The 13,627-nt window shown below is 49.0% G+C and overlaps 1 protein-coding gene across 1 annotated transcript in view; it reads right to left on the minus strand.

The window, feature by feature from the left end:
* Window positions 1-518: 518 nt before the first annotated feature.
* TXLNB (taxilin beta) overlaps window positions 519-13,627 on the minus strand; it is a 42,788-nt gene continuing 29,679 nt past the window's right edge. The window contains exons 8-10 of the mRNA XM_054993454.1: window positions 5,932-6,024; window positions 3,780-3,875; window positions 519-3,234 (exon numbers count right to left, since the gene is read on the minus strand). Of these exons, the coding sequence (XP_054849429.1) occupies window positions 2,650-3,234; window positions 3,780-3,875; window positions 5,932-6,024 (774 nt within the window). The 3' untranslated portion in view covers window positions 519-2,649. The remainder of the gene's footprint in view (window positions 3,235-3,779; window positions 3,876-5,931; window positions 6,025-13,627) is intronic.

Genomic DNA, 13,627 nt, shown 5'->3' on the forward strand with positions numbered 1-13,627 from the left:
CTGGGTTCAAATTGCCCTAACCTATAAGCTTGCTAAATTGCCTTATCTTCAATTTACCTCATCTTCCATCAACTATATGGTACAAACACTGTTGACCCATTCATCCAGAATTATAGTTCTCAAACCTGACCAATGTATGTCATGTAGTATTCTGAATTATTTAGATGTTGTTCAGATATTTATACCCTGCTTTACTCCAAAGCCACTTTCAACATCATTCTCCCTCCTCCATTTTATCAGCATAACATCAGCGCCCCCCCCCCCCTGAAATGAGGTACATTAAACTGAGAGAGAGAGTCATTGGTCCAAGGTCACCCAGCAAGTCTCCATGGCATAGTAGGGATTCAAAACCAGGTCTCCCAGATACTAGTCTCATACTCTAAATGCTACCTAATGCTGGTTGTCTTACTGAAAGACTTAAAGGAACTTTTTCTCTGAGCTCCCGTAAGAATCCCTCTAAGGTGACACAATTATTGTACAAATGGTAGAAAATGAATAAAAGAGAGAAGACCAGAAAAGCAAACAAACTGTTTTAGTAGATATGGAACCTGTATTAATACAGTCTGTAAAAAACTAGTATTAATTTAACAAGATGAAAAATAGTCAGGCTGAAATTCTACAGGTACAGGTACATTCATTCCATCGTGAAGGAAGAAGTTCCATTGTACTGGTAAAGTTATGCAGCTCATCATCTAGTGCACAGTTGCAAGTTTAATGCTTGTTTTATACTTGCTTGTAGAAATTTAATGCTTGTTTAATGGCTAACGAGTAATGTATTGGATTGTAGCATATGTTTAAATAATGGCAGTGTAGTTTGTTGATAGCATTACAATAAGTGAAGTTTTTCAAACCAAGCATATATGTTATCAGTTTGATTTTTAGGGGAACTACTTATTATATGCAAAACTTAAAATATGAGTAAGCAGTATGACTGCAGGTGTTCAATTTTGCACAGATGCCGCAACAAATATGATCAGGCTTCAAAGGAACATCCAATAAAATAAAGATTACTACACTTCTAAGGATTGCCGATTTCCATCATATTTATTGGGAGCTGAATCTTGGAATTCATTGAGTACTATATTTTAGTAATTTAATATGTTTTTTCTGATCTCAAGAGTACATTCACTGGTTCTGAAGAAAAACATGAACAAGTTCTTGCCCACCAGTAGACCTCAGAAAACACATGAAAGATATGGAAGATTGATATGGCAGATTTTAGAAAATCAAATATACTTTCAAACACACACAATTGTGTGTGGTAAGCTAACACAGAATTACAAGCTGCAACTATTCTCAAATCAACATGTTATGATATATTTAAAAAATTATGAATTAGGCTTCGGACTTTGGATCTAACACTACAGTGCTGGGCACATTTATTTGGAAAGAAGTTCCTTTGAATTTAATTGAACTAACTTGCATGTGTATGAGCTTAGGATTCCAGACTCAGTAATAACTATATAGTAATCAATCTTTTTTGAAATGTAGCCAACTCTTCATTCTGTCTGGTAATATAATTGATAATTTATGTCACAGGTCAATCCTAAGTAGAATTACACCTTTCTATGTCCACTGAAGTCATTGGGCTCCACATACTCCTATACCATTAAAAGAGTTTTTATTGGACAATATTATTATTATTTTGTATAATACTCTCTGTAACTAAGGCTCACCTATATTGAAAAATATTCTTTCCTGTTAACAAGGGGTTGCTGAGTTTAGTGGAGCTATCAATATCTCAGGGCTATACATGATAGTGGCTGTAGTCTTGGGAACTACTCGGGACTAGAGATGGGCACGAACAGAAATATGAACCAAAATTAAGCACGAACCAGGCCGGTTCATGGTTCGTGAACCATGGTTCGTCATCCCATTTCTGATGAACTGCCGCGAAATTTAGGCTGGTTCGTTTAGTTCGTCACTGCAGACAGCCTGGTGCCAATCAATCAGTTTCCTAGGCAACAGAGGATGGACTTCCTGCAGACCGTCTGCTGACCTGGAAGAGATGATTTTCTGACCTGGATGTGATGTTTTCACAAACCAAGTAAACCAGGGGCAGGTTCGTGATAGTTCGTGGTTCGTGAAATTTGATGAACCATGAACCACATGGTTCGTGCCCATCTCTACTCAGGACAAAGTGGCTTGAACATCATAGCTCAGCTGGAAGTGATAATGTTGGCAGTACCTTTTATATTACTCATGTAGTTTTTGTTTGCTACACCATTCTATTTATTTTATGATTGATTCGGGCCTCTTCATTATTGTTTTACCCCTTTTATTTCTTCCACCGAAACACATACTACTTTTCATATTTAAAATGGCATTGTCTTACATAAAACCAAACTAATATTCAAAACCTTGTGGTGGAGTTCTTTAAAAGCATGGTGTACGGCAATAGCTTTTAGGGCTTCCTGCTTTATCATTGCTGAAGACAGATGGTAGAGTGGGGAAGAGTCTGTATTTTGTTCTACTTCAGGAAAGCAATTTGCCCTCATTAGATGAGGCAAACTGTAAGCCCACCACTAATGCAAATTGATGACATATTGGCAAAATGAAGCTCATGGTCTTGAAGAACAAACCTCTAAATGTTTTCCAGCCCCATACTTTCTTTTGTAGAAATAATTCCAGGATAAAATGAAAGTTACACTAATCAACTCCTTCCATGTCTGCATCAAGCAACTGAAACTCTGGATGGCTTTGAATAGGTTGCTCTTCAGTTTTTCCTCCTTGTTGCTCAACTTTGTTTGGGGATGCTGTCGGTTCCACAGAAAGACTTCCTGTGTCTTGGTGTAAGGGAGATGGTAACACTGGCTCTGAGAAACAGAAAGAGTTGCATGCTTGTAGGTCATGTGATTCTTCACTGGCTTCTTGGTTGGTGGCCATGAGGGGCGTTTCCATGTGATGGGTCACCATGAAAGCTGTAGTCAGATCTGTCAGGACATTTTCAGTAACAACAGCCAAATCCTTCAGGACAATCTCATTAGCAACTGACATCTCATCAGCCTGGCCTGTAACAGAAGACCTTGAACTGGCCTCATTTCCTAGGCTGTCCTCCTCCTGTATGGTCTGGTCTTCTTCCTCATCTTCTTCATCCCTTGTCTCCCTAGGGAACTGTGCTTCTTTTATTTTTTTGTACAATACATTCCTTTCCTCTTGCAGTGCTCTACAAAGGTTCTCTAGCCTTTGAATTTTTGCCACAAAGCACTCATATTCTTTGGCCCTCATGGATTTCTGTAATATAAAATAAACAGAACTGGGTAAACTGAGGGGGGCATATTACCTCTTTCTCAAATTGCTTGACAAGTTATGTCATACCATTGGTTTTGTTATCTGAATGGCTACATGTATCTAACCTCTGGCTCTGGAAGCGTCCCTCAGAACAGGGAAGGGCTCCTTTTGGTAAACAAACACTTAAACATGATATTGAGATTCTATTACTAACAAATAGACAAACAATGAGATTGGTTTAAAAGGCACAGGCTAGGAAGTAAACTACAAAGAACAGATAACAAGCAAGGGAATATTCATTTGTACACACTCCATATCATAAAAGATTAGCAAACATAGACATACATCACTACTACAGAGGATATTGTCTTCCTTGATTCTGGATGTCTGGTGCATGGGTAAATGTGGGTATAATAATGAAATCATATGTCCTGTCCTGAAGAGCCTTGTTGGTGATGTTCTAAAATACTTTAAAAACACATCTTTGAGGTTAGTTAATTTGAGGTGATACTCTTAAAAGACAAAATATTCAGGGGCTTCTTTCTCACCTCTTCAATCATGTCCAATAAAGCTTTATTGCAGTTCTCAAACCTTGCTTTCCATGTAGCTGTGTCCTTTTCCAACTTTTTCATCTTCTTTGTCATCTAGAGAAAGAAAATTTACAGGTCATGGTAGGAGTGTCAAACTTGAACTGGAGTTATACAAGCATTGCAGTTTGCCTTGCTTCAAACTATAGTTATTCTAAGATAGCTCTTTAGCAGCCCACATATTTTAATGGGTCTTGTATGAGCATACCACATAACTGACTATACCAAGTTGCTGCAGTGAAAAGATATTAACAGCAAGCACATGATAGATGAATATAGCAGCACTATAGAAAGATGTTGGTTGCATTAGTAGGACTGTGCTGAATGTTTGCTCATTTGGATTTCCAGGTTCAAAGCAGTATCAGGATGGGTTGAAATGATTCCCCCAAACTTCTAAATTTTGCAGATCTTGACCGTTTTTCACTCTTGTTCATTTCTAATCTCTGGGCAGACTTCTTTCTGAAACAGTCTGAAGCAACCAGAAATCGAGGGATGTGCCCATTATTAGCTCTTCCAAAGATCTGAGTTTGTGGTTTGGCCATGATCAGAAGTCCTTTAATGGAGGAAAAATAAAGGTCTTAAAATAAAACTGTTCAAACAGTTATGACTTGTAATGTGCTCATCTTCATTATTTCTCCCAGTATTTTTGCCTCTAGAAATCATCCAAAATTCACACATCTTACTGTGTAAACGTTATTTCCTTGAGGCAAAAATAAGCCATTGTTTTTACGAAATGTTTGTTGGAATATTCATCCATAAATATGCTGTCAATCTATTTCAGTTCTTTTTCTCTGTTATTGCTTGATTTTAATTAATTAGTCACTTAATTCAACAAATAGCATAAATATTGCATCTTAGTGTCTGTGTGGCTTTGTGGGTAATTAGTACAATAAATCATGACTTCCTAAAAATCCCTCCTAAGCACACTGCACGTATGCAGTTTGTTAATGGTACCATAAGCTTTGAACACTTTTTCATAAGGATCACATCTTCTGATTCATTGGCTCCATTCTATATTTGTAATCAGTATTTAATGACTGAATGCCAATTGATCTGCCTGCCCAATACAGCCAGCAAGTTCTGACATAGGATATGAGCCTGCCATCGGACTGCACCAGGTTGTTGAATGCACAACTCAGGCTACATGGTAGCAGATAATCCATACTGCCATGCTTGTGAGGGGCCCTTGCTTAAAATGCAATGCAGTGGTGCTGTACGTGGAATTGTACCTGTTGACCATGGAGGCAAAAAGACCACATTAGTCATGTTGCTCATTAGCACAGAAACATTTGAGAGCTGTGTATGTGGCAACTTTTCCAATAATGGCAAAGTAAATAGCATTTAAGCTCACTTGTATTGTGTTTATATAGCCAACAGTGCCATCCTGAGCAGACATACACCCTTCCATGTCCACTGACTTCAGTGGATTTAGAAGAGTGCTCTGTCAATTGCTGTTGGCTTGAGAGTATATTTTTTACTATCCATTGTGAAATTATACATACTATTTAGGCACAAATCTTCAACACAATGGCAATTTACGTCTATTTCACACTATATAACTGAAAGTAGAAAAATAAATTGTGCTTTTCTTATTGCTGCTGCTAAAGATGGTTGGAATCATTCAAAAGCTGGCACAGGAATGGCAAGTTTCTGAATGATACTATATTGAATATAGCTATTTATTTTTAAAAAATCTAAACATATACTCTGTTGACTTTCACATACTAGGCGAAGTGGTATAGTTAAAAAATGGCTCTATGTGCTATGCTTATTTTGAAGGCTAGCTCTTTATGACCTCAATTCTGATTCATCCCATTCTCGGCCTCCTTGAGTGTAGAGGAAAGGTTTTCAACATAGGCTCTTGCCTCAGTTTTGTTGCTAAAGAATGAGGATCAGAAATTCAGAAAACATCAACCTAGTCTTTTCTGGGTTTGATTCTTGATAGTGCCATTGTGGATTGCAGAGAAACAGTAACTAGTTTTTATCTTGTCCAGTAAAGCGAGCAAAATAGTTCTAATAAACAGAGGCCAATGAACCTGAAAGAAGTGCTGATGCCCCCTCTACCCAAACAGCAGTATCAAAAAGGGTTTTAGGGAGGTAATGCATGACTCACTTTATCCATCTCCTGCTTGAAGCTGGCAAACACTTCATTGCTTTTTGTCAGAGTTTTCTGAAATTCCTCAAACCGTTCAGAATAGAGAGTAAGCTACATTCAGAAGGAAAATTATCAGATCAGTTTCATAGATGCCAGCATGGTTTCATGATAAAGATAATCACAAAAACCTTCAAATAATTACTTCTGTTGTGTAAGATGAAAATACAATAATGACAACGTTTTAACCTTACAAAAACATTTTTATCCAAGTCAAAACTAACAACGAACACGACAAAAAACAGCATATGAGTCAGATAATGATTATAAAGTCTTTACAGGGAGTGAAGTCAGTTCTGTCACTGAGAAGTGGCTAGTGAGAAGTGCAGCTGTTTGGCACATATGAATTGTAGGTTCTAGACGTTTGACTTTACCCTAGGTGAATATATAGCCAGAGGAGCAGATGCTGGTTTTCCTAGAATTTTTCTGTTATGCCAGAGAACACTTTGGATTGTTTGCATTAGACTGAAATTTGACAAAGAAAAGCTATCTGGGGATTGTGTATTCAGACCAACTTGCAGAAAAAACAACAACGTAAAACCAGCAAGTTACAGAACTTATCTTGAACTTGAAGATGCTGAAAGTTTGACTGATTTTTTTCACATTCACATCTTCTGCTTCTCCTTTTGTTAGTTTATTTTTTTTTTATAATATTTTTATTTTTTATTAACTACATTAACTAACAATACAAAGGGAAGAAAGGGAACAAGGGGAGGAAGGAAAAAAAAACCACAACAACTACAACATGTAACAGCTATGCTATGTCCGGGTTCTGAGCCCCAGCCCCCAGACTTGACAAGAGGGAACGGTAGGGGACAAAAGGGTAGCAGCAACTCCACCCCCCAAGCCGGCAACCAGGGCCAGAACCTACCTACTCCATGGGGAAGGGGCAAAAGGCCAGGACCTCAGAGGGGTGGAGGGGGCAAGGAGAGACCAGCCAGCCCCACCTTCCAGGGGGAAGAGAGGGGGCTAAGCAGGCTGGAGGGAAAGGGCCACAGCAGGGGGAAGGTGGGTCCAGCAGCAGCAGCAGCCCAAGCAGAGCCCTTACCTGGCAGGGAGAGGACGCCGCTGCTGCAGCCCAGAGCCACACCATGGCTAGAAGACAGCAGCCTGGCTCAGGAGTTGCTAGAAGCCAAGCCTCTCCAGGGGGGGCTGCCACAGGCATTCTGGGGGAAGAGATGGGTAACCACGCCCAGCATTGCTGAGCAGGCAGCGCAGGAGCTGGCTAAGGCAGCTCCTCGTGAGCAGGGCCAGGCAAGCTCAGTAGCTCAGACGCTGGCTGGGGCAGCTCCTCGTGAGCAAGGCCAGGCAAGCCCAATAGCACAGAGGCTGGCTGGGGCAGCTCCTCGTGAGCAAGGCCAGGCAAGCCCAATAGCACAGAGGCTGGCTGGGGCAGCTCCTCGTGAGCAAGGCCAGGCAAGCTCAATAGCACAGAGGCTGGCTGGGGCAGCTCCTCGTGAGCAAGGCCAAGGAGCCCTCAGCTGGGGATGGCTCGCACTCAACCCCACCCTGCCAGCAAGGCAAAAGAGCCCAGGAGGGATTAGTGGTTGGAGGGAAACACCTGGAGAAATGCACAGCTGGGCCCAGTCAGGAGAGGGAACAAGCCTGGAAGGAGGGCGGGGTGGAGAAAGGAAACCCTATAAAGGGTGGCTGGGAAGAGCTCTGCGGTGGTGGGTGTGAGTGAGGAGTGATGATGTGGAGTGAGAGCAGTAAGATGCAAGGGTGGAGGCTTGGAGGAGAGTCCTGGAAGGAGGAGATGAAGGAGGACGCAGAGGGTAAGCAGGCCAGGTTGAGCAGGCCAGCGAGTGGACTGAGAGGGAGTCTGGGTGAGGTATACTGCCCCTCCTTCCACAGAGCAGGGTTCTGCAGAATCCCTGGCCCCCCTGTGACGTCAGGAGCAGACTGCCCAGTGCCATGCCCAGCGGCAGCGGCGGCAAGCCCTGACAAGTTGGTGGCCCGTACGGGGAGTGATGTTCCGATGCAGGCGCCAGTCAAGGGGCGGCCTCCCAAGGCCGCTGCCCCAGCGGAGCTCGGACCGTGGCTGGAGGAATGCCAGGATAGGATGTGGGGAAAGCTGGAGGCAGCCTACCCAGCCGCTCCAGTGGAACTAGCTCAGACAGCGGAGCTGCAGATGCAAGCCGGCGTGCTCACTGAGGCCTTGCCAAGGGTTTGCGCCCTCGTTTGGGAAAATAACCCACCGCCTGGCAAGCAGGTGCAGAGTCTATGCGCCACCGTGAAGATAGGCCGGCTGATCCTACAAGCCCTGTTGGACTCTGGGAGTGCAGTCTCAGCAATTCGGCCCCAGTTCCTCCCAGCTGCCACCCCAGTGTACCGCTGGATCCCGGTGACGGATGTGATGGGCCGCATCCAGCCGTACCCTACGGCCCTAATCACGATAGAGTACCTAGGGGTCCGCCACCAAATGGAAGTTGCCCAGTTAGCTCACCTACCCGTACCAATACTGCTGGGAAGAGATGCCCCAGGGTTCTTCAGGCCCCTCAAGCAGGCAGCGGAGAAATTGGGAAGAGACGCCCCCAGGAATGCTGGGCTGCTGCTGGAGGCGGCAGGGGAATTGGCAGGCCCACAAGTTGCCACCGCTCTGCAAGTGGAGGAGGCCAACGACCCGGGCGAGGGTCCCTCTGTCAGACCAGGGGCAGAACCACAGGCTGAGGACCCAGCGGGACCCCTGGCAGACCGCCCATTCCGTGATGCCCAAGGAGCAGATGAGTCCTTGCAGCGCTTGCGGGAGACAGCCGCTCGTGAGGAGGAGCAGGTGCGGGATGAACGGAGGTCCCAGCGGCTCCCTCGCATCAAGAAGCAAGGAGGGGTTTGGGTTCGCATAGCTCGTGCCCCAAATGGCCAGGGGGAGGTTCGCCAGCTATTGGTGCCGGCGGCCGACCGGGCCGAAGTCCTCCGCACGGCCCATGAGCATGCGTGGGCCAGGCATCTGGGGCACCACAAGACCCTGAAGAAGATCCTTGAACAGTTCTTCTGGCCCTCCGTGAATGCAGATGTGAGGGCCCACTGCCGCTCGTGTCCCACCTGCCAGCGGGTGGCAGCCCGCCGCCCACCGAAGGCCCCCCTCTCCCCGCTACCCGTCATGGAGACACCCTTCCAACGGATCGCGATGGACTTCATTGGACCGCTGCCATGCACACCCCGGGGCCACCGCTTTGCCCTGGTGATTGTGGACTATGCCACACGGTTCCCCGAGGTCATCCCGCTGAAGACCATGCAGACCCCGGGGGTGGTCCGGGCCCTGTCCAAGTTTTTCGCGATGGTGGGGCTGCCAGATGAAATCCTGACGGATCGAGGGGGCCCGTTCCGTGCCACAGCCATGCGCCAACTCTGCCGGAATTTGGGGATCCGGCAGGTGTTCACCTCGGCTTACCGCCCTCAAACAGATGGTTTGGCAGAGCGGCTGAACCAGACCGTCAAGGAGGCCCTGAAGAAGATGACACGGGACAAGCCTCACCAGTGGGACCTGTACATCGACCCGCTCATGTTCGCCCTCAGGGAGACCCCACAGGCCTCCACTGGCTTCAGCCCATTCGAGCTGCTATATGGGCGCAAGCCACGAGGGATGCTCTCCCGGCTGACAGAACGCTGGGGGCCCCAGGCCAGCAGCCCTGCACCCACCCCACAGGAGTACGTGAGCCAGCTCCGTGATCGGGTGCAACAGTCCCAAGCCGAGGCGAACCGCAGACTGACTCGCACCCAGGCGAAGCAGAAGGCCGCCTATGACCGGGGTGCACGGAGGAGGACTTTCCAGGCTGGAGAGAAGGTCCTGGTGCACCACTCGGTATTTCCCAGAGAGGGAGGGGATGCTTGGAGGGGCCCCTACCCGATTCGGAGGGTGCTGGGCCCCACTACCTATGAAGTCCAGTGCGGGGTCGGCCGACGTCGGCGGAAGACCCTGCATGTGAACCTCCTGAAGCAGTGGCACGAGCGCCCCGAAGAGGAGTGTGGCATGGCTGAGGACCCATTGGAGCTTCCTGACAGTGAGCTGCCGTGGACCTCCGAAGCCCCGGAGTTTGAGGAGCCCAAGGTGGACCCCCAGCTTGATCCAGCTCAATGGGCCCAGCTACGAGACCTCTGCGCACGGGTTCCCGGGGTCTTCTCCTGCAGGCCGGGCAGCACCAGCCTGATTCAACATGCCATCCCAACTAGCCCGGGGCAGACAGCCCGGGCTACCTGGCGCCCCATCCCCAGGAAGCGGTGGGAGGCAGTGGGGAAGGAGACAAACGAGATGCTCCGGCTGGGTGTAATCGAACCCTCACGGACTGCCTGGAGGAGCCCGATAGTCCTGGTGCCCAAGCCAGATGGGACCACCCGGTTTTGCATTGACTATCGTGAACTGAATAAGGTGGCCGTTCGACGCCTACCCCATGCCCCGAGCAGACGTGCTGGTGGACCACCTGGGGTCCGCCCGCTACCTGTCGGCCCTGGACTTAACAAAGGGCTACTGGCAAGTGCCCGTATGGCCGGAGGACCGGGAGAAGACGGCCTTTGCCACCCCCCAAGGCCTCTTCCAATTCAAGAAGATGCCGTTTGGCCTGCATGGGGCGGCAGCCACCTTTCAGCGGCTGGTGGACCAGGTGCTGGGAGAGTGCCGGCCGTACGCCATGGCGTACATTGATGATATTATTATCTTCAGCCCCGACTGGCCCACCCACCTCCAACACCTGGAAGCCGTCTTAACGGCCCTCGAACGAGCGGGGCTAAGGGCGAACCCAAAAAAGAGCCACCTGGGGTTCCAGGAACTCCAATACCTGGGCTTCGTGGTCGGGGGAGGACAAGTCAGGCCACCACCGGACAAGGTGGCCTCAATAGCCGATGCCCCACAGCCCAAGACCAAGAAGCAGGTTCGGCGATTCCTAGGACTGCTGGGATATTATGGGCGGTTCATCCCCCACTTTGCCTCCCGAGCGGCGCCCCTGACGGACAGCTTAAGGAAGGGGCTGCCCAACCAAGTCCGGTGGACCCCAGAACTAGAGGCAGCTTTCAAAGACCTGCGGTCCGCCCTCTCTAACGCCACTGCCCTGTGGAACCCGGACTTTGACCGGCCCTTCACACTAGCCACAGACGCTTCGGACACTGGCCTCGGGGCTGTGCTGACCCAGGAACGTGATGGAGCAGACGTCCCGATTCTCTTCCTGAGTCGGAAGCTACAGCCCGCCGAGAAGCGCTATGCCACAGTGGAGCGGGAGGCCCTAGCGGTCAAGTGGGCGGTGGGGGCCCTGCAGTACTACCTGGCCAACAACCCCTTTATACTGCTGACGGACCATGCACCCCTGCAGTGGCTCCATCGCATGAAGGCGCACAACCCCAGGGTGCTACGCTGGTACCTCTCCCTTCTACCCTTCCAATTTACCATCAAATACCGCCGGGGAGCACGGCATGTGGACGCAGACTATATGTCCCGCATGTTTGAGACTGAGCCGGACCCCCACAACTCAAAGCCAAGCGGGGTGTGTGTGTGTGTCCGGCTTCTGAGTCCCAGCCCCCAGACTTGACAAGAGGGAACGGCAGGGGACAAAAGGGTGGCAGCAACTCCACCCCCCAAGCCGGCAACCAGGGCCAGAACCTACCTACTCCATGGGGAAGGGGCAAAAGGCCAGGACCTCAGAGGGGTGGAGGGGGCAAGGAGAGACCAGCCAGCCCCACCTTCCAGGGGGAAGAGAGGGGGCTAAGCAGGCTGGAGGGAAAGGGCCACAGCAGGGGGAAGGTGGGTCCAGCAGCAGCAGCAGCCCAAGCAGAGCCCTTACCTGGCAGGGAGAGGACGCCGCTGCTGCAGCCCAGAGCCACACCATGGCTAGAAGACAGCAGCCTGGCTCAGGAGTTGCTAGAAGCCAAGCCTCTCCAGGGGGGGCTGCCACAGGCATTCTGGGGGAAGAGATGGGTAACCACGCCCAGCATTGCTGAGCAGGCAGCGCAGGAGCTGGCTAAGGCAGCTCCTCGTGAGCAGGGCCAGGCAAGCTCAGTAGCTCAGACGCTGGCTGGGGCAGCTCCTCGTGAGCAAGGCCAGGCAAGCCCAATAGCACAGAGGCTGGCTGGGGCAGCTCCTCGTGAGCAAGGCCAGGCAAGCCCAATAGCACAGAGGCTGGCTGGGGCAGCTCCTCGTGAGCAAGGCCAGGCAAGCTCAATAGCACAGAGGCTGGCTGGGGCAGCTCCTCGTGAGCAAGGCCAAGGAGCCCTCAGCTGGGGATGGCTCGCACTCAACCCCACCCTGCCAGCAAGGCAAAAGAGCCCAGGAGGGATTAGTGGTTGGAGGGAAACACCTGGAGGAATGCACAGCTGGGCCCAGTCAGGAGAGGGAACAAGCCTGGAAGGAGGGCGGGGTGGAGAAAGGAAACCCTATAAAGGGTGGCTGGGAAGAGCTCTGCGGTGGTGGGTGTGAGTGAGGAGTGATGATGTGGAGTGAGAGCAGTAAGATGCAAGGGTGGAGGCTTGGAGGAGAGTCCTGGAAGGAGGAGATGAAGGAGGACGCAGAGGGTAAGCCTGCCAGGTTGAGCAGGCCAGCGAGTGGACTGAGAGGGAGTCTGGGTGAGGTATACCGCCCCTCCTTCCACAGAGCAGGGTTCTGCAGAATCCCTGGCCCCCCTGTGACGTTAGGAGCAGACTGCCCAGTGCCACGCCCAGCGGCAGCGGCGGCAAGCCCTGACATGCTACACAAAATGTTTTCCCTTCATACTGCCATTATTCAAAAGTTAAAGCTTTATGTTATATTGATGGAGTGGTTGACCTTACTAAATGCAAATTACAATTTAAATTCAAATTAAATTTTCCTTCCCCTCCTGGGTCCCGGACGCAATTCTCTCTGAGCAACTGCAGCCGCAGTGCTCGTTTCCTCCCCCCCCCCAGACTTCTCCTTTTCGTCTTGCTTGGTGCACTGAAATTCCGGATTTTTATCCTCAAAATCCCTTAGTTGATCTTCTGATAATATCTTGAAAGCTTGATCTTTGTGACTGAACCAGATTCCTTCCGGAAATAACCATTTGTACTTTATTCCACGTTCTCTCAGAAGAGCTGCGAACTTTTTATACTTAAAACGTCTTTTCCGAACTAGAAATGGGACGCCTTTCAATATCTTAACTTTATTACCCAAAAAGTCCAAATCTGCATTGTATGAATTATATAGGATAGTGTCCCGGATCCTCTTAGATGAAAAATCAATGATGATCTCGCGAGGCAGCTGATGCTTCATTGCATATTTTGAAGTAGCCCGACGGACTTCCAAAATGGCGCTTTTTACTTCTTCTTTAGTTGCCCTCGCGGGTGTCGCCAGTAGTTCTGAGACCAGACCCCGTAAATCCTCATTTTCCTCCTCTTTCACATTCTGGAGGCGCAAAATTGTCTGTGTTCGTTCCACTTGTAGCCCGATCAGCTGGTTCTCCACCAGCTTAAGCTCTTTATTCGTAGCCTTCACGAGTGACGCACTTTCCCGAGCAGACTTCTCTGCCCCCCCCCGCTGCTTCCTTAATGGTTTTCACTTCGCTCTCAATTAAGCCCACCCTTTGATCTGTTTCGTTCAGCTTGTCAACAAAGGGTTTTATGGCTTCACCAACCGCCCTCCGCACTACTTCCTCCAACGACTCTCCCTTCAGGGCAGCCGAAACTGACTTGCCCAGAGCGGGACTTTGTTTTTTCGTTGCCA

The sequence above is a fragment of the Eublepharis macularius genome, chromosome 1 (genome assembly GCF_028583425.1).
Source record: "Eublepharis macularius isolate TG4126 chromosome 1, MPM_Emac_v1.0, whole genome shotgun sequence".
Taxonomy (NCBI): Eukaryota; Metazoa; Chordata; class Lepidosauria; order Squamata; family Eublepharidae; genus Eublepharis; species Eublepharis macularius.